Source organism: Sapajus apella, unplaced genomic scaffold (assembly GCF_009761245.1).
Source record: "Sapajus apella isolate SASKATOON/1434 unplaced genomic scaffold, GSC_monkey_1.0 scaffold24, whole genome shotgun sequence".
Lineage (NCBI taxonomy): Eukaryota > Metazoa > Chordata > Mammalia > Primates > Cebidae > Sapajus > Sapajus apella.
The window spans coordinates 1,199,992-1,221,908 of record NW_022436964.1 but is presented as its reverse complement, the minus strand read 5'-3'; the positions used below and the strand labels follow the sequence as shown (position 1 = coordinate 1,221,908).

At 42.8% G+C, this 21,917-nt stretch overlaps 1 protein-coding gene across 1 annotated transcript in view; it reads right to left on the bottom strand.

Annotated features, from left to right (window-relative positions):
• The window catches only part of SLC28A3 (solute carrier family 28 member 3), a 65,629-nt gene extending 44,916 nt beyond the window's left edge, over positions 1-20,713 (bottom strand). Inside the window, exon 1 of the mRNA XM_032290810.1 lies at positions 20,514-20,713. Coding sequence (XP_032146701.1) covers positions 20,514-20,573 — 60 coding nt within the window. The 5' untranslated portion in view covers positions 20,574-20,713. The remainder of the gene's footprint in view (positions 1-20,513) is intronic.
• Positions 20,714-21,917: the final 1,204 nt, after the last annotated feature.

The following is a 21,917-nucleotide window of genomic DNA, read 5'->3' as shown; positions in this document are numbered from 1 at the left end:
TGGTGATATTTGTGATATTGATTAATGTGTGACTAATTAAACTGGCTCTAGTTTCCCATTACTGTTCCTTGCCTTTTTCTCTTTGAGTAGAGAAAGACATTGCCATAAGAACTTCCTGTGCATTTGGGAGGGAGAACAGAGAAGTCTGAAGTCACCCACGGAGAAGCTGGTCCTGAGAGCAATGTGACCACACCTTCACTCCCGACTCTGCCAGCCACGGTGCTGTGCTATCCCATACATGGTATTACTTAACCCCTGCCCCCTTGATTGCTAATATTTGCATCTTTATTAAATTTTTTGTTGTCCTGAAGCTAAGAATTCACAGATAAGCATCCTCTCTCCATCTTCTTGCTGTACTTTTTATTTATGTTTACTCTTGAACTCATTCCGGTCTGGCTTGCACTTTTTTTTTTTTTTTTTTTGAGACAGATTCTCGCTCGTTGCCCAGGCTGGAGTGCAGTGGCATGATCTTGGCTCACTGCAACCTCAACCTCCTGGGTTCAAGTGATTCTCCTGCCTCAGTCTCCTGAGTAGCTGGGATTACAGGCACATACCACCACGCCCAGCTCACTTTAAAAAAAAATTTTTTTTTAGTTCAGAGGGGATCTCGTCATATTGACCAGGCTGGTCTGGAACTGTGGGCCTCAAATAATCCATCTGCCTTGGCCTCCCAAAATGCTGGGATTACAGGCATGAGCCACTGCACCTGGCTGGGCCTACACATTTACCACTCCATGGAAATCACCTTTGCCAAAGACAATGATGTCCATGTCCCTGAATTCAGTTTTCATCACGCATCACAGACTACTTCGTCTTTAAAATGCTCTGTCCCTGACTTCTGTGATATCATGCTTTACTAGTTTCCTCCTTCCACTTAAATGGTGCCTCCTCCCTTTCCTGCGCTGTATCAGCCTTTTATGCTTAGCTCTGAATGTTACATGCACTTCCTTGGGGCTCTGTCCAACAGATATTTATTGTGCACCACTATGGGACAGATACCACTCTGGGTTCAAGGGATTGCATACATTGTTCTTATTGTCAGGGAATTTTGAAGAAAAGCTGTCGGCTGGGAGCAGTGGCTCACACCTGTAGTCCTAGCACTTTAGGAGGCCAAGGCGGGTGGGATACTTGAGATCAGGAGTTTGAGCCCAGCCTGGCCAACAGGGTGAAATGCTGTCTCTACTCAAAATACAAAAATTAGCCAGGAGTGCTGGTGCATGCCTGTAATCCCAGCTACTCAGGAGGCTGAGGCAGGAGAATCACTTGAACCTGCAAAACAAAGGTTGCAGTGAGCCAAGATTGCGCCACTGCACTCGAGCCTGAGCAACAGAGCAAGACTCCGTCTCAAAAAAAAAAAAAAAAAAAAAAAATCTGGGCCGGGCGCAGTGGCTCAAGCCTGTAATCCCAGCATTTTGGGAGGCCGAGGTGGGTGGATCACGAGGTCAAGAGATCGAGACCATCCTGGTCAACATGGTGAAATCCCGTCTCAACTAAAAATACAAAAAATTAGCTGGGCATGGTGGCATGTGCCTGTAATCCCAGCTACTCAGGAGGCTGAGGCAGGAGAATTGCCTGAACCCAGGAGGCGGAGGTTGCGGTGAGCCGAGATCGCACCATTGCACTCCAGCCTGGGTAACAAGAGCGAAACTCCGTCTCAAAAAAAAATAAAATAAATAAATAAATAAAAAATCTTTCAGCCATGAATTATACAATTGATTAATTAATTTTAGTTGTGATAAAGACTACTAAAAAGTTCAAGACGCCACTTCTAGGAGTAAATTGGAACAAAGTCCACTGTGCTTTAAGTTCTAAAGATGTGACCTGTTTAGTCACGGTGAACTGGAAACCCTCTCCCCAGCACAACTTCCAGTAGATGAGAAAGAAGTTAAACAAGGGTATAATCTCTTTGAACCTGTCAGTTGAAACCAAGGTTGTTCTTACTCTCACTCGCTTCTTTGATTTGTTTTTAATAGGCAAACTCCTAGTCTGTCTGAAGGGATCAACATTCAGACTGCAAGGTGATTATAGATGGTCGTTTATAAAAATGCTTTCACTATGGGCATACTAGACTAACAGTGCCCAGTCTTTTTATTTCCAGGGTTCCTGATCCTCAAAGTTTGTGAGATTAAGAAATATGCTGTATTATTTACAGCATGGAAAAACATATGAGGAGTATAACAACACCTGTCTGTGAAGCAATTTGTTCAGAGTGGTCGTGAAATGATGGCTTCTAAATTCAAGAACGGGAAATATGGCTTCAGCTCTTTATTTAATTCTATTGTTGGAATAAGATAGAATAAGGAGGAAAAGAGAGGAAGAGATAAAAGTAGTTTCAAGAGACATTGATGATGTTCAAGAGACATTAATGACGTTATTAATGATATCTTTAATAATGAAACCTTCATTAATGATACCTTCATCTTGGAACATCTTGAAAAACCCCTAAGCTAATTAAAAATCATGTTTGCTTCTGCAATCATTTGTTTATGCAGCATGTATTACAACTTGGGATCTTCTGCATGTTCAGTGAAATGAAACTCAAGGCCACATCAGAAAAAAAGTTACTTTTTGGTGATTTCTTTTTTTTTTTTGAGATGGAGTTTCGCTCTTGTTACCCAGGCTGGAGTGCAATGGCGCGATCTCGGCTCACCGCAACCTCCACCTCCTGGGTTCAGGCAATTCTCCTGCCTCAGCCTCCTGAGTAGCTGGGACTACAGGTGCACGCCACCATGCCTAGCTGATTTTTGTATTTTTAGTAGAGACGGGGTTTCACCGTGTTGACCAGGATGGTCTTGATCTCTTGACCTCGTGATCCACCTGCCTCGGCCTCCCAAAGTGCTGGGATTACAGGCGTGAGCCACTGCGCCCAGCCCTTTTTGGTGATTTCTAAAATCAACTTGACTATCAAGCTCTTCTTTCCAAAGAGTGCTAAGTAAGTAAAAGTAAATTACTCAAATTAGAAACTTAGAGAATGAGACCCAGTGTAGTGGCTGATGCCTATAATCCCAGCACTTTGGGAGGCAGAGGAGGGAGGATCATTTGAGGTTTGGAGTTCCAGATCAACGTGGCCAACATGGAGAAACATTGTTTTTACTAAAAATACAAAAATTAGCACAGTGAGGTGGTACACGCCTGTAATCCCAGCTACTTGGGAGGCATGAGAATTGCTTGAGCCCAGGAGGTAGAGGTTGCGGTGAGCTAAGATTGTCCACTGCACTCCAGCCTGGGCAACAGAGCAAGACTCTGTCTCAAAAGAAAAGAAAGGAGAGAAAAAAAGAACGAATTTACAGTATATAAAACATTTAAGAAATGCATTTGCCGGCCGGGCGCAGTGGCTCATGCCTGTAATCCCAGGACTTTGGGAGGCCGAGATGGGTGGATCACCTGAGGTCAGGAGTTCAAGACCAGCCTGGCCATCATGGTGAAACCCCATCTTTAAAAAAAAAAAAATAAAAAAAAAAAAGAAAATAAAAAAGAAATGCATTTGCCTAAATAGGAAATAGATCAGAATGACTCAAGATGTTAGAAAAATAACTTTAGAAAGTTTTTTGATGAGACAAGACATGGAGAGCCAAGCACTCCTGGGCTGGCAGGGACCTAAGGGATTTGAGGTTATATATATATATATATATATATATTCAATGTTTTATTTTTTATTAACAAAAATTTTACATATTCATGGGGTACATAGTTTGATATGTACAATGTATAGTGATCAGATAAGGGTAATTAGCATGTCCACCATCTCAAACATTTCTTTCTTTCTTTATTTTATTATACTTTAAGTCCTGGGCACATGTGCAGATTGTGCAGGTTTGTTAATGGGTATACATGTGCCATGGTGGTAGTTTGCTGCATCCATTGCCCCGTTATCTACATTAGGTATTTCTCCTAATGCTATCCCTCCCCAATCCCCCCACCACCTGCTATTCCTCCCTTAGCCCCTTGCTGACACAATGACAACACAGAGTGGCATGCCGGCAACATCCATAGGTCTCACATCAATGGATTTTCCTATTTGCTATAGGAAGAGGCAGATTTTACTTCTAGGTTTCAAGATTTGGTTTGGCCTGTACCAGTATCCCCAACTAAATGGTTGGTTAATGGCTGATATTTGAGCATTTGCTAGGCACCAATACATTGCCTTAATTTCCCAGCAATTATATGATGTGGAGTATAACTATGCCTCTTTTTAGATGAGCGAACAGGTATAGTGAAATAGATGAGCTGCCTAAATGGTGGACCTAGAAAATCCAGGCAGACTGACTGAAGCCTCGACTCTTCACCTGAAGAACCTGTGTTTTGTCCTTTTACGATTCAGTACATGATTTTTAACCTCCCTCATCGATCACCCTCCTTTGACCTTCCCCACTGACACCCCCGCCCCTCCAAAGCTGGTTTTTTTCAGAAGCTCGTCACCTTCCTCCCTCTCCCATATCCTCCTTAAAGAGAGGCCATTGACCTCTAGCCAAGGTCTAGGCCATGTACGGTACAGTCAGTACTAGAAGCATTACAGCCTACCTCTCCTACGCCCTCCTGTGTTTTCTCAATCCTTCCTCCCCTACTTCTTTCTTCCTCTTCTGTGACGTAAAGACCTCATGCTTTGCAGGGGAACAAGGAAGTGATGATGTAGGCCAACAGGAAGCCTAACATTTGCTGGTTCCTAGGCATGTCACTGTGGGTACCTTTGTCTCTCTATCCCCTCCTTGCTGGACCCAGCACACCATGTAAATAGACCTGTGCTCCCCACTTGTTTTATCTGTATGGGTTGGATCCTTGATTAAGCAATTTTTCTTTCAAACCTCCCTGGCTGCACAAATTAAGCCAGTACTCTCTAACAAGCTTCCTCCTTGCAAATGTTTCCTAACTAATGGAGTCTGGTAGATAAGAAAATCAGGACTCCGTAAATTGAATCAGAAAAATAAAAAAGTTTTTGCTGGGTGTAGTGACTCATATATGTAATCCCAGCATTTTGGGAGGCCAAGGTGGGTGGATCACTTGAGTTAAGGAATTCAAGAATAGCCTGGGTAACATGGGTGAGACCCTGTCTCTACTAAAAATACAAAAATTAGCCAGGCATGGTGGCATGCACCTGTAGTCCCAGCTACCCAGGAGGCTGAAGTGGGAGGATTGCCTGAGTTCCAGAGGCAGAGGTTGCAGTGGGTCAGATCACACCACTGCACTCCACCTCCAGCCTAGGTGACACAGCGAGACCCTCTCTCTCAAAAAAAAAAAAGTTTTAAAAGCTAGTGAAACTGTAAGTGATGCAATTGAAAGGCAGGGATACTGGCAGGGAAATAGGACCTATCAGTGAACAACTGTACAACTTCATAGGTTGTGCTATTTGGAAGCTTCGGTATTCTTTCAAAGTTGAGCAGGTCAGGAGAATAAGGCAACTGGATCACTAAATAAGTGGATTTGCCCGTCCTGGTGCCTGTTGGACTGTAGCTAACCCTTTCCCATGGTGTAAAGCACACTGCCTCACATTAATGGCTTGCTTTAGGGTCATACTTTACGGAGGAATTTTTACCATTACTTTAGTTACAACCCCTTATGAGGTTGCTGGCTAGCTTATTCTGGAATGTTCCTGAGTCTACAGAATTTACAAATTTAGTTTTAAGCTTAAATTATCATTGGTTTTGGATTTGAGGATCCAAGATTTTGTAATAATGAGGATCCCTGAGGTAAATCAGGAGAACTGGTGTCTATTCCTGTCCACCTTTCTTTACCGCTTTTTCTATCTCCCAGCTCATGCCTCTCCCACGTTTCATTATTTTTTTAAATGGAGTCCTAACTTGGAATCCTAGCTTCCCGTTCTGGGCCTTAATTTCTCCATACAATGTAATACGAAAAAAAAAAATAGTGTTTGACATGGTAGCCTGGAGAATTATATCTACCTAGTATTTTCCTTCCATTTAGCACAGAGCAGCTGCTCAATATACTTTGTTGAATGAATGAATGAAATAACAAAAGCACATAAAATAAATGCTCATTTGGAATGTTTAGAAAATGGAGTGACTCCCTGACCCTCAAAGTAGGTGAGGTCATCTTTTGCCATGAATGAGACTTTTCACAGACTGTGCTGTGCTAGTTTGCCATCGTTTGATTAATTTTGACCGAACTAGCTTTCTGCTTCCAGCTCCTAGCATAATGCCTGGCTCAACGTCAGAGCTCAATAAATTTTTCTTGCATCAATAAATGCCATACTTTATGTCAAAGAGTTTTGGCCCTCAAACAAAATAAAAACAAAAACAAAGTTTTGAACCAGGATATTGGAAGGAAGACTGAGAGGTCTTCAGGTGCATTTCCCCGCTTCCTGATGCAACCATTCCCAGTAATTATCCCCTTCATTACTGAATACTGACTGGACCTGCCTTACTTAGCCAGGTGACTCACAGCATTTACCTAAGAATCTCTGTCTCCATTTTACTTTCAAACAAGACAAGACATACTTACCATTTTATTTTATTTTTTAAACTGTCCTTTTAAGGGAAAAAGAAGAAAACTAAGCATGCCAAAGCTGTAAGCGACTTCTTATAAGGTTAAATATCTAGTCCTTGTGTGGGGTAGAAGTAGCAACTATCAAATCATTCCTTTGAGGGAAATCATATTGCATGTTTGGCAGCCTATATTTGCAATCATGAGAGAGTTCCAAACTTCTGTGGAATAATTGAGATTTGGAGTTCATGCTTAATCATTTCTATTCTAGATAAAATTCCAGATACCCTTGCCTTTGAATTAAAAAAAAAAAAAAAATTTGACAAATAACAGCTCAGCAAGCATCCATGGCCCAGCTTCTCCATTCAACATCAACAGTGTCTGAATGGGGTGGTTCAGCAGGGACCACTACCATCTTTTTTTTTAAGTAATTAACTGTGGAGTGGAGGTTATCACCAACAGTGATAAAACATAAAACTGGAGCTATTGGTACCAAAGTTATCAAAAGAAAAAAACTAAAACCAAAAACAAAACCTAGAGCTTGGGAACCAGTCTTGATTTTATCCTAACTGAAGTAAGAGTGTTCTTCTGAAACTCCCCTGTAGCCTATCCTCAGAAGGCTGGGATATGCTTGCAGGACACATTGCCTTGTGAGCCAATTAAAGCCTGTGACTTCATGGCTGGATCAGGGGTTTTCCAGTCATTCCTGACATGACATCTTTGTGGCAATCTGTCTAGGCCTACAGATGGATAAAAAACCAGGTCTTACTCTCTATTCAATCAAAATATAACAACTCAGGCCGAGAGTGGTGGCTCACGCCTGTAATCCCAGACCTTTAAGAGGCCAAGGTGGGCAGATCACTTGAGGTCAGGAGTTTGAGACCAGCCTGGCCAACATGGTAAAACCCCATCTCTCTAAAAAAAAAAAAAAAAAAAAAAAAAAAAATTAGCTGGGCATGGTGGTACATGCCTATAATCCCAGCTACTCGGGAGGCTGAGGTAGGAGAATCGCTTAAACCCAGGAGGTGGAGGTCGTAGTGAGCTGAGATTGTGCCACTACACACCAGCCTGGGTGACATGGCAAGACACCATCTCAAAAAACAAAAACAAAAAATCCCAAGAAAACATAGCACCCCAAAAGAAGCCTCTTAAAATCAGGAGGGCAAAAATAAAATGAGATAAAATAAAATTAGGAGGGCATCTCTCTTGGGACACTTATGGTAGAAATAATAGAATTCAATCTCTTTCTCCTTTCCTTTTTCTGTAATCATTAGATGCCTCAATTCTTTACCCAGTTTTGGTAAAAGGCAGTAGTGATGGTTGTGATCTTGACAACCTCAGCCCTTATCCTACTCCTGACTAATCATCCAGTACATCCTAGCCTAGAAATGTGGCTAGTACCATTCACCACACCAACAAAACTGTCAAAATTACTTTTTCAGAATTCTGAAAGAAAACAGACTAAGACTGTAGCAGTCCAGAGAATGTTTTTCAAATAAAATGACTCAGAGTCTCAGAACATCATGCTTTGTAGTATCTTAAATTATCCTACTTCTGTTTTCCTCTCCACAGACTCATGATAGCCTTAACAACCCTGCAATCATGAAAACTAGCAGTTTTAGAGGGGGCAAAATGAGATTGGAGTTACCCCAAAGTCCAACTCTCAGATAACTGCCGTTATTTGATCTATTTTGCAGTGTCTTAGAAAATTCCCTGCCTTGGCCAGCTGCATTGGCTCAAGCCTGTAATCCCGGCACTTTGGGAGGCTGAGGCAGGCAGATCACTTGAGGTCAGAAGTTGGAGAGCAGCCTGGCAAAACCCTGTCTTGGCTGTAATCCCAACTTCTCAGGAGGCTGAGAAAGGAGAGTTGCTTGAACCAGGAGGTAGAGGTTGCAGTGATCTGAGATTGCACCACTGCATTCCAGCCTGGGTGACAGAGCAAGACTCTGTCTAAGAAACAAACAAAAAAGAAACAAAAAAATTAGCCAGGCAAGGTGTGCCTGTAGTCCCAGCTACTGAGGAGGCTGAGGTGAGAGGACTGTTTGAGTTGCAGAGGTTGAGGCTTCAGTGAACCATGATTGCCCTACAGTACTCCAGCCTGGGTGACAGAGCAAGACCCTATCTCCAACAAACAAACCAAAATAAAACAAAACCCCATGATCCAAATATATGCTGTCAACAAGAGATATACTTTACATTCGAAGACCTAAACAGGTTGAAAGAAAAGGATGGGAAAGATACAGCGTGCAAATAGTAACCAAAGAGAGCCTGAATGTCAATAATATCAGATGAAACAGGTTTTAAGACAAGAATTGTTACTAGAGACAAAAGACCTTGTAAAATGGCAAAAGGGTCAATTTGTCAAAGAGCTATTGTTAACATATATGTACATAAGAAAAGAGCGCCAAAACACATGAAGCAAAAGCTGACAGAATTCAAGGGAGAGGAAGACAGTTCATCAGTATCTGGATATTTCATTATCCCCTCTTCAGTAATGACTAGAACTAGAGAGATGGCCAGTAAGAATATAGAGGAATTGAACAGTGGTATATAAACTAACTAGGCCTTGTAGACATACAGAACAATCTACTAACAAAAGTAGAATACACATTCTTCTCAAGTGCACATAGAACATTCTCCAGGCTGGATTGCCTGTTAGGCCCAAACAAATCTCAATACATTTTAAAATTTTGAAACCACATAATGTATCCTCCCTAACCACAATTTGGGGGAAACTTATGAATTATGTGGAAATTGAGCACACTCCTAAATAACCAATGGATTAAAGAAGAAATAATAAGGAAAGTTAGAAAATAGTTTGATAAGAATTAAAATGCAGCCTGGGTGACAGAGTAAGTCTCTGTCTCATAAAAAAAAAAAAAGAATTAATAAAAATAAAGCTCAGAGTAAGACTGTCTCATTAAAAAAAAGAATAAAGAAAAATATAGCTGAGCACAGTGATGCATGCCTGTAGTCCCAGCTACTTGGAAGGCTGGGGTGGATGGATTGCTTGTACCCAGGAGTTTGAGGCCAGCCTACGCAACATAGCATGACCTCCATCTCAAATAAATAAATAATAAAAATGAAAATATACAAAAGTTTATGAATATGGCTAAAGCCGTGCCTACAGGGAATTTTTATCACTGTAATTGCTTATATTATCAAGAGGATCTTAATAACCCAATCTTTTACTGTAATACACTAGAAAAAGGACAATAAGCTAAATGCAAAGTTATCAGAAGGGAAGAAATAATGAAGATTATAGTGGAGACAAATGAAATAAAGACTAGAAAAACAAAAGAGAGAATCAATGAAACCAAAAGTTGGTTCTTAACTTACTTAAGAAGAAGAAAAAATGCTAAAAAAAAAACCTAATAACAAGTGAAGACATTGGATTACTAACCATGAACCTCCCAACAAGGAAACGTCCAGGAAAAAAGAAACCAAGGGAAAAAAAATAGAGAGAAGACAAATAACTAAAATCAGAAATGAAAGAGGGGATGTTACCACTGATATTACAGAAATAAATTTAAAGTTGTTATTTAATTTTTGGCATAAATCTGGTGGTCAGGTCCTTAAAGAGAAGGATAACCAGATTTGTGTGTATTTGTGAACTCCAAAACCAAAAACGCATAGCTTATGTGAGTGATCCAAAGAATAATCACCAGCGACAACTGGTTACTGAGTACTTGAAATGGGACTAGTATGACTAAGAACCTGAATTTAATTTTAACTAACTTAAATGTAAATTTAAAACCGAACTCTAGATCCCTGTATTGAAAAAACAATTTAGGATGTTTGGAACAACTTGGTTAAGAATCTACTTTTTACAACTATACATTTTATGAAATCTAAATACAGATCAAGTATTTCTGATAAAAATGTAGCATTAGAGTTGACATGTTCTATATGTGTAAAATAGAGACTGGATGTTCACAGACTTAGCGTGAAACAAATTTAAATTATTTCATTAATTTCAATATATGAGGTTCAATAAAATATAGTTAAAATATAGTGAAGAGTTATATCTACTTTATTTTGCATTTTTAATGGGCTTGCAGACAAAATTTAAATTACATATATGGCTTGTGCTATATATTAGACAGTTCTGCTTTGGCCCTCAGCAAAAATCTATCTTTATCTACATTATTAATTATTTCGTATTTTCTTTCCAATGTCTCAACCACTGATGAGCAAGCGGCTCCTCAATTATAAGGGAAACCACTTCGGGAATGTTTGAATGAGGAAAAACTAAATCCCTATATTCTCTCTCTCTGAGATGCCATGGAAGTGACTTGGTTTATAGTTCCCTACACAGTTTTTCCCTAAAAATAAGTCTAGGTGTAAATGTAAATTTGAGGAAAGAGTAGAGAATATATCGTTGTTTTTTAACCTCCTTCCCAAAAGCAAATTATTGTCATGTGTTGTGTGTGTGTGTGTGTGTGTGTGTATGTGTGTGTGTGTGTTTTAATTGAATCTAGGTAGCTCCAGCCAAATGTCTCTTGAGCAATGTGAAAGAGTACTCAATAACTTGAATGTGGTTCATGTTGACTGCCCAGTCTAGTGGGTTAAGAAGAACCAACACGCTTCCGCCCTACCGAACGGAGTTACTTCCCACCTCAGAACTTTTGTATTCAAACTACCTGCTTGAGAAGTCTATGCCCATGCTCCAGCAGGTCTGGATCCCTCATGGCACTTACATTTACATGATCTCCCAGATTTTGACCTCCATTTAACAAACTCTCCAAACCTGCTTGGCTGGCTTACTCATGGAGTAAGCCTTTCCCGTGTGTTCATGCAGAGTGAGCCCCATTTCCCCAGCCTACTCCTCTCCCAAGACTTTCGTAAGTAGGTTCCACCCAACTGACTTCAGAGGAAGCGTGGGCTCTGTGCCTCTGAGGGCACCTGTGTCAAGATCGGTTGCTTATTCACAGGGAGGAGGAAACTTGAGTTGGGATTCCAAGACACACCCTTTAGTAAATGTGTTCAGAAACATGCCTGCATTTTCATCTTAGAAATCCTGAACTGTATTTGATCTCTCTTGCTGCCAACTTCCATCTCTCCCTCTTTGAATTCTTCTCCATCTCCTCTGAGTTTGGAAAAATCTTTCAGTCGCCCTGTTCCAAAAAGCCTCTCCCAAATATGGACATGGGCAAAATATTTGTGGAGTGGGGAAAAGATTTTTTTTTTAAAACAATGTTGATCAATGAGTTGTGTTAAAAGCAAATTTTAAAAAATGCCAAAATAAGTGGATGTTCATTTGGACAGCAAACTTGACTCCTACCGTACACTATACATAAAACTCAATTTCGGGGGGAAATTGATCCAGAGTGTGAAAAGCTTTTAGAAAATATCTTCATGATTTTACATGTTGGAAAAGATATTTTAGACACAGTACAGGAAAAAGAAACAATGTTTCCTAAATGAGACCACAATATAATTAACTTCTGTTCCTCAAAATATTCCATTAGAGTGGAAGATGCCTTCACAGTGATAGAAGACATTTACAAATCATAACTGAAAAAGGGCTTGTCAATTGAGGAAAATGATGAGACAAGTCTCAATCATTTTAGCATTTATTTGCCAAAGTTAAGGACATGCCTGGGAGGCAGGTCTATGCTTTTCTCCAAAGATGGTTTTGAGAGCTCCTAATTTAAGGGGGTAAGGGTGGGATATTGAGAAGCACACAGTTTTCACATAAACAAAGAGGGCAAAGGAAAAATGTGGGGAATCTGCATTTTACATAAGATAACACAGACAAAAGGGGATAAGGGAACAATCAGATATGCCTTGTGTCTGGGGTTACAGCACCTGTAAAAATAAGTTATCAATTTACATTGCATGGTGAAGTTTTAACAGCTCACCAGGAGTTTCCTTGTGGGCAAAACATGGGGAAAGTCTGTAACTTTTCATCTTGTAGCCACCTTATTTAGGGACCAAAAGGGGTGGGCAGCTTTGCATGACCCAGCTCCCAGCTTAATGTTTCCCTTTGGCTAGATGAGTTTGCAGTCCCAAAATATAATTTCCTTTCACAGGCTCGTAACCAGAACATTTAAAGAACTCTTTCAAATAAAAAAATCCAGTAGAGAAAATGGGCAAGAAAGTTGACCAGGTATTTAATACATTGGCATCTAACAACCAATAATAAGAAAATTCTAATTAAACCTCAATGACATATTGCTACACATCCACCAGAATGCTTGACATTAAAAGGCCAGGTGAATAATGATGAGAAATGGGAATACTCACTCTGCTGATGGAAATGTAAATTGGTAAACAGGAAACCAATGTGACACTATCAGTAAAGTTGAAAATATATGTTTATGCCAATGGCCTAGCAATTCCACTCCTAAGTACAACCCCACAGTAAATTTGTTACAGATATTCCTTCTGCATGTGTATAACAGTGTCCCTAGCTGCAATGTTTGTAGACGCTCCAAAAACCCCAAACTTAGTAACACAAATGTCCCCTAGCAGCAAAATGTATCAGTTGTGGAATATTTACATGACAGAATACCTTGCATCAATGAAATCGGATGAGCTGCAGTTACACTCAACACCATATGAATCCTAGAGAGCTGATGGCCAGGTGCAGTGGCTCACGCCTGTAATCCCAACACTTTGGGAGGCCAACACAGGTGGATCACCTGAGGTCAGGAGTTTGAGACCAGCCTGGCCAACATGGTGAAACCCCGTCTCTACTAAAAATACAAGCTGGCCATGGTGGCTCATGCCTGTAATCCTAGCTACTCAGGAGGCTGAGGCAGGAGAATCACTTGAACCCAGGAGACAGAGGTTGCAGTGAGCTAAGATCACGCCACTGCACTCCAGGCTGGGCAACAGAGCAAGACCCCATCTCAAAAAAAAAAAGTTTTAATATAAGCAAAGAATACATTTTGTGTGTTTCTGTTATATAAAGTTCAAAACCAGGCAAAAGTACTGCTTGGGGATTCATCATTAGAAGTTAAGGCATAAAGAAAAGCAAAGAAGTAACTGCCTCGCATTTGGGTCAGTGGTCACCCCTGCTTGGGTTTACCCCAGGGAAGGGAGGCAGCAATGATGAAATGTGTAGGGCTGGAACCTGAGGGATGGCAATGTCCTGTGTCTTCACCTGAGTGACAGCACACGTTATAAGTTGTATATTTGTTTTTATATATTTTTCTGTATGCTGTATTTCATAATGAATTTTTTCTTTAACATAAAAACACCTCTCGCAACTGCCTTTGCCTACCCCAGGTCTTTCCCTTCCCCACCCCTCCCGAGCACCACCACTCCACCAGAAGGGCATTCATTCATTCACCTTTTCCCTATTCTAACTCACAACACAAACTTCTACTCCTCCCCCAACCATAGCGTCACCAGTAAACTCCTAGCTGGCAGGTCAAGTGAACCTGTGGCCTCATTCTGTAGACTCCTTGCCCCATCAGTCTTTCCTGTTGACTTGGGGTTCTACTTTCCCTTGACTTCTCCAGGCCGCCCCCTCCTGATTCTGCTGCTCTTTCTCTCCCTGCAGCTCTCTGCTTCATTCTCTGACACCTCTAACTTCCCTACTCCTTAGGCGCTGCTGTTTCCCAGGCTTCCCCCACCATGGTCTTATCCTCGCTCATCTCTATGCTAACAGCTCCCAAATGTGTGTCCTCTTCTAAGCTCCAGCTGAATGTGTGCTGCAAGCTTCCTACTTCATTTCCCCCTTCATGGAGATGCTTGGAGTCAACTTAATTGCAACCAACAGGCCTCAAAGAGAACTCACTCTCTTTTGTCCTCTAACTTTATTCCTAGATTTTCTACCTAAATAAAGCCTTGCCCAGGCTGGACGAGGTGGCTCACACCTGTAATCTCAGCACTTTGGGAAGCCCAGGAAGAGGTGAGAGGACCACTTGAGGCCAGCCTGGGCGACATAGCAAGACCCTGTCTCTACAAATATAAAAAATAAAAAAAACATAGCCAGTCGTGGTAGCGCGTGCCTGCAGTCCCAGCTACTCGGAAGGCGGAGGTTGAAGGATCGCCTGACTCAGGAGTTCAAGGATGCAGTGAGGTATGATTGCGCCACTGTACCTCAGCGTCGGTGACAGAGTGAATCCCTCTCTCTATTTAAAACAACAGTGGCCGGGCGCGGTGGCTCAAGCCTGTAATCCCAGCACTTTGGGAGGCCGAGGCGGGTGGATCACGAGGTCAAGAGATCGAGACCATCCTGGTCAACATGGTGAAACCCCGTCTCTACTAAAAATACAAAAAATTAGCTGGGCATGGTGGCGCGTGCCTGTAATCCCAGCTACTCAGGAGGCTGAGGCAGGAGAATTGCCTGAACCCAGGAGGCGGAGGTTGCGGTGAGCCGAGATCGCGCCATTGCACTCCAGCCTGGGTAACAAGTGCGAAACTCCGTCTCAAAAAAAAAAAAAACAAAAAACACAACAGTGTTGGGAGCGGTGGCTCATGACTGTAATCTCAGCACTTTGGGAGGCTGAGGCGGGTGAATCACGAGATCAGGAATTTAAGACCAGCCTGACCAATATGTTGAAACCCTGTCTCTACTAAAAATACAAAAATTAGCTGGGCATGGGGGTGGGGGCCTGTAGTCCCACCTGCTCAGGAGGCTGAGGCAGGAGAGTCACTTAAATCTGGGAGGCAGAGATCACACCACTGCACTCCAGCCTGGGCGACACTGGGAGACTCCGTCTCAAAAACAAAAACAAAAACAAAACAAAACACAACAGAAAAAGCAGTAAATAAATAAAGGGAATCACTTCCAAGTTGACATCCCAAGCTGGAAATACTGACTCCACACTCTCCTTAACCTGCTTAGCACCAAAAGCTACAAAACAATAGTAGCTTTTTGTCCATTATATATATATATGACATTTACATATATATTTACATATATAATATTAGCTTATTTAATTCTTTCAACAATCCCAAGATAGGTACCATTATTACACCATTTCACAGAGAAGAAAACAGAAGTCTTCAGAGTCAGAGCAGCTTTTCTGGCCTCATCCTTACTCCTCAATTGCATTGTGGAGGGGCCACCTCATCAGTAATAGCATCTCCATCTCCTTGTCGGTATCCACCGCCTGTAGCCTGGTTTGGATTATGACAGTAACTTCCCAACATGATGTCCCAGCCACGTGCAACTCTCTCTCCATTTCCAAGCACTTTCAACGAGGCCACCAAAGTAATCTTAAAAAAAAAAAATCAGCCTGGCACAGTGGCTCACACCTGTAATTCCAGCAATTTGGGAGGCTGAAGCAGGCAGATCACTTGAGCTCAGGAGTTTGAGACCAGCCTGGACAACGTGTGGAACCCCATTTCTACAAAAAACACAAAAATTAGGTTGGGCACAGTGGCTTATGCCTGTAATCCCAGCACTTTGGGAGGCTGAGGTGGGCAGATCATTTGAGGTCAGGAGCTTTAGAATGGCCTAACCAACCTGGTGAAACCCTGTCTCTACTAAAAATGCAAAAAATTAGCTAGATGTGGTGGCACATGCCTATAATCTCAGCTACTTGGGAGGCTGAGACAGGAGAATTGCTTGAATCCAGGGGGTGGAAGTTGCAGTGAGCTGAGATCACGTCACTGCACTTCAACCTGGGTGACAGGGTGAGGCTTCATCTCTAAAAAACAAAACAAAACAAAAACTAGCCAAGTGTGGTGGTGCATGCCTGTAGTCCTAGCTACTTGGGAGGCTGAGGTGGGAGGATGGCTTGAGCCTGGGTGAGCTGAGATTGTACCACAGCACTCCAGCCTGGATGACAGAGTGAGACTCTGTCTCAAAAAAAAAAAAAAATCACAATTTAACTGCGTAAATTCTGAGTGATTCTTTCTCAAATGCCTTAGCACACACAGAGGCTACCTGACCTGATGCCAGTCTGTCCCCTTTTCCCACACTGTGCTCCCTTCCTCCATCCCAGGCTCATGTGCTCTTCTCCTGTGGGGCTCTGAGTCTGTGTACAGATAGTTCTCTCTGCTTGCAGTGCTCTATCCACCCCAACTCCTACTGTGACCTGACCACCCTCAAAGCCCTAATCAAATTCTCCCTCTTTTAGTGATGCTGTCAGACTCCTCAGTTGGCACAGCTCCAACTACATGTGATTTACAACGCCCTTGGTGCTGGCCGGGTGTTGTGGCTCATGCCTATAATCGCAACAGTTTGGAAGGCCAAGACAGGAAGATTGCTTCAGGCCAGGAGTTTGAAACCAGCCCTGGTAAGACAGCAAAACAAAATACAAAAAATAATAAAAAATAAGAATACAGTGCATTTGGTGCAAACCTCCACCATTTTCCTTAACATCAATTATATTGTAATTACATGTTTATTTCTGCCTGTCCATCTCCTTGAGGGCAAGAAGAACATATTATTCTTTCTGGAATTCGTATCCCTTCTTAACAGTGGTCATATTTAGGGTGGGGTTGATGATTCTACTGAATAAATAAATACATGCCTCCAGAAATTCTTGTTGAAAAGCAAGCTTTGGAAGAAATAACCCAGCCACTGTTTTTAGGTGTGGGTGTTGCTGGTATGATACTCTGCTGGCTTTGAGATACCCCTGCTCAGAACCTTGAGGCCTGGGGATGGTAGCCTGCGTGTGTGTGTATCTGTGTGTGCGTGTGTGTGTGGGTGTGTGCACATACGTGTGTGTGTGTGTGTGTGTGTGTGTGTGTGTGTGTGTATGTATGTGTATTTTGTCCTTTCAGAGAGTTATTTTTCCTGGACTGATGGAAACATCTTGCACAAAATTAAGAGCCAGTTTGTTGACTGTTTTAAGGTTTAAAAAATATTTTAAAATAAATAAATCATTAGATATTCCACATACAGTCAATACTTTAAATGCCAATCTAAACTTCTTTCAGAAATAGCAAATGCCTTATTTACAACTACTGTTGAATGAAGTCATTTCCATCCTTAGCCATATGAGAAATAATTTACTTATTCGTAGAAAACATTTAGAGGTGTAATACAATGAGATTTGAAGAAAAACCTCAAACATTCGTTTCTATTGTTGGTTACAAAACAACTCTCATTTATGAAGTGCGCTTCAGCTGTGAAATCCCTTCTTGGACGTGAGATCATTTCTCTCTTACAACCCCTACCACTGACTTTGCACTCCTGTTTAACCTTTCCCACTGGAGTCACAGCTCCATGAAAACAGCAATCAGTGCTCACTTCTTTGAGGAACAGTCCAGATGAGAGCCTGTCCAGGTTACACATAGACATGTGTAACCACTGCACCTGCACCAGGTCCTACAGGCACAGACCTTTTGGGAATCTCCATCAGCTCTTCAAGCTGTGAAAGTAATTCTACTTAGTAAAATTAGTACTTTGGTCTACCAAGGGCACTCTTAACATTTGAAGAGGAAAAATGAACTTCTAGAACAATTCACTGACTAGGACAAGGTGAATAAGTAAGTATCTTAACGTCTGTGGAAGCTCTGGTGGCATGCTAATGCATATTTAATAATCCGACTAAAGTAGCACATATTTTACAATCAATAAATTTTCCTTAAAGAAGATAATGTAGCAGGAGAGCTGAATGTCAAACAAGGTTAGACTCATACTTATTAACTTGGTAGGAGTCATAAAGCCTCTGATTCTCTTGAAAGACAAATTGTCTTCACTGTTTTGATTTTGAAATGTAGAAACTCAAATTTCAGTCACTCCAATGAGTAAAGATGACAGGAAATTTTACAGGACTAGGAGGAATCTTTGTTTCCTTTTTCCTTCTTTTTATTGGGGCGGGTGTAGGGAAATGTTTTCCCCACAAAACAGCAGTTTTGCTAGAAGAGAGTGAGGGACAGAAAACAGGGCCGCCACTGTTGTGTGCCATCTTCCCTGGGAGCAGCCAGCTGCCATGACATGGACCTTCTCCATTGCAGCTCTCTCTTCTTGCTGCCATACTCCCTCTGACTCTATCCCATTCCATCCCTTCCATTCTCTTGAATCAGAATGGGCCTCATGCTGTATGCTTTCCCCCCTATTTAGCCCTTATAGAAGAGATCAGGATGTGCCACCTCCAAATGCCATTTTGTCACAAGAATATCTTTAACTGGCCAGGCCTGGTTCACGCCTGTAATCCCAGCACTTTGGGAGGTCGAGGTGGGCAGATCACCTGAGGTCAGGAGTTCGAGACCAGCCTGACCAATGTGGAGAAACTCCATCTCTACTAAAAATACAGAATTAGCTGGGCATGGTGGCACATGCCTGCAATCCCTGCTACTCAGGAGGCCGAGGCAGGAGAATCACTTGAACCTAGGAGGCAGAGGTTGCGGTGAGCTGAGATCACGCCATTGCACTCCAGCCCAGGCAACAAGAGCGAAACTCCTTTGAACTGAAAGCTATGGAAAAGGAAGCAGACAGAGAAAGAAAAAGAGCTCTCTGCCCACCCCATCCCCCATCTTCCTGGAAGTAGCACATGTGTTGATCTTTCCTTTGCACAGCTGTCACCCTCCCTTGTACAAGGAAGAGAACAACTCTTATCACCAGAGACAGAGATGACACTGAGATGAGTCTGTATAAACAAACTTCGATAAAATAACCCTTATCTTCCATTAGTTCCACCTCCCCCACCCCCAGTTTATTGCCCCTAAAAGCCTAACCCTCCTTTCCCTTGCCTAGTCACTTCACTATTTGCTGCCCTTTGTTACAATGGTATATAAGCTCTTAAGTCTATTGGGTTTTTCCACTTCTTTTCTGTGAGGCTCTCATACATGTGAGATTTTATTTTATTTATTTTTTTGAGACTGAATCTCACTGTCTTCCAGGCTGGAGTGCAGTGGCGTGATCTTGGCTCACTGTAACCTCTGCCTCCTGGGTTCAAGTGATTCTCCTGCCTCAGTCTCCTGAGTAGCTTGGTTTGCAGGCGTGCACCACCATGCCCAGCTAATTTTTGTATTTTTAGTAGAGATGAGGTTTCACTATGTTGGCCGGGCTGGTCTCGAACTCCTGACCTCAAATGGCCAGCCCACCTCAGCCTTCCAAAGTGCTGGGATTACAATGAGGCACCGGGCCCAGCCACATATGAGATTTTAAATATGAATAGAATGTGTGTGCCTTCTCTCCTGCTAATCTGTTTTATGTTGGTTTAATTCACAGGCCTCAGGGACTCAACCTAAGAGGGTAGAGGAAGTTGTTTCCTCCCACACACTTGTGATCTGTAAGTGGTAACCCCATGTCTACCCATGGAGATAAGCGTCCCTGTGAACATGGGACAGATGACCAAACTGGGGCTCAGGGAAGTTACAGGAACTCGTGAGTGCTGGAGTCTGGACTCCTGTCAAGGCCCTTTTGCCTCCCTCTTTCCTTTCCTGGCTAGCACCTCATAGTTTTGTTTTGCCCATCTAGCAGACCATAAAGCCCGAGGGATGGTTGACATGTCCTCATACAGGCTTCCCATCTTCTCCAGAGCTCCCGTGCTGAGGGTCAGCTCAGAAAAGGAGGCATACCTAAAAACAGCCCTGGAAATCCCCATCGCAGACCCAGTCAAAATAGCCTGGTGTTTCTGACAGGTCTCCTTCTAGGGCTCTGCGGGCACGCAGCCCTGGGCTGAGCAGCATTAATCACCAAATGAGTTTTGGTTGATGAAGTGAGACTGATTTGCATAATCCAGCTGCTTTAGGGCAGGTACCTGGGCTATCAGACAGGAATCCAGGACCTGGCTTGAGTAAAAGGAACGCTGAGGAACTACCCCAGCCAGGATCTAAATTTCCCCATTCTTCCCTTCTCACCAGGTCTTTGGAAAGGTGCCTGAGATAAATAATGTACCACTGCTGTGAGCCAGAAGCAGGGCGGGGGTGGGGGGTTGGGGGGTGAGGTGGCGGACGGGGTTGGGGGAAGGCCGGAGAAGAAGGCTGTCTTGTTTCTAAGTGGCGTAGGGATCACAAGAGGTCAGTGAAAAGAGACTTTTCAGGTTTGTCAATCCAGAAGAGCCCAAGAAGAAACAATAATAGGCTTAAAAGGTGCCATTAAAAAATCTATTGTCCCGATAATCTCACTGCGTAGGTAAGAAACTTGCCAGGGGGCTAAAGAAAGAGCAGCATTTCCACTGACTTGGTCTTAAACAGAAGAGGAAAGCTCTGCTTACCTGGAAGGCTGTGTTGCTGCAGCCCTCAGCTCTGGGGGCTGCCGTGTTCCTCAGCTCCATGCTCTTTTTGTTGCTGGCTGTCTCTGGTCTGGAGGTCCTTTGTACCTGGGAAAAAGCACCAGTATCTGCTGATGTCAGAAGGCCACCTGCTGTTACAGGGACCCGGGCACTGCTTGCTCCAGTTTGGAAACTTCTGCAATGATTTCCTGAATAACTTGGGATGAAACCTGGTTGGGGTGGGGCAGGGAGGCGGGTGGGTTGGCCGGGTGGAGGCGGGTGGGTTGGCCGGGTGGAGGCGGGTGGGTTGGCCGGGTGGAGGCGGGTGGGTTGGCCGGGTGGAGGCGTCTAGTGCAGGCCCGCCCACCTTATTAATCTTTTCCTTTATTCCCATTTTTGGCGTCCTATGTGCACTCCTGGGGAGAAAGGTCTTGTGGTACACAAAACAGAAAAGGACATTTTCTTTTTTTTTCGTTTTCTGAGATGGAGCCTCTCTCTGTTGCCCAGGCTGGAGTGCAATGATACAGTTTCCGCTCACTGCAAACTCCGCCTCCCAGGTTCAAGCGATTCTCCTGCCTCAGCCTCCTGAGTAGCTGAGATTACAGCTGCGTGCCACCACGCCTGGCTGGTTTTTGTATTTTTAGTAGAGATGGTGTTTCACCATGTTGGCCAGGCTGGTCTTGAACTCCTGACCTGAGGTGATCCACTCATCTTGGCCTCCTAAAGTGCTGGGATCACAGCTATTAGCCGCCACACCCAGGCAGAAAAGAACACTTTCTCTATAGTCCTTAGTGAAATCGTCTGTTTTCCTGTGCGTGGTATTAGAGACTAGGAGTGGTGGTGGGATGGAGGGTGGGGGAACACGGGACATAAGGGCATGCCGGCCTCAGTGATCACCTACTGTATACCAGGGATGGTTGGATAGATCGATACATAGACAGATAGGTGGGTAGGTAAGGGTCTTGGCTCCTCTTCAGAACAACTTCAAATTCTATACTGAAGTACAGAAAAGTTAACAATGTATTTAGTGTCATTTAGTTAATAAAGGGACAATGAAAATTCAAATTCAAGTTTGGTTCATTCCAAAGCCTTTTATTACATCCCTGCTTCAGACTGGGCTACTTTCAAAAATCCAGCCGACAGAAATGCAGATATGTGACAGGTAAATGAAAGGTGACCAACTATTCACTTATCAAAGGCAAATAGAAGTGCTTTATTTTCATAAAGCAATTCACTTTGCTTTATGAAAATATTATGTGCAGAATTCTTTTAAAATAGAGATTTTTTTTTTCCCTAGTACGATTTAAAAGACTACAAAATTCTGGACAAAATAATGGAAAAGGCCTGGTGCTGTGGCTCACATCTGTAATCCCAGAACTTTTGGGAAGCTGCAGTGGGTGGATCACT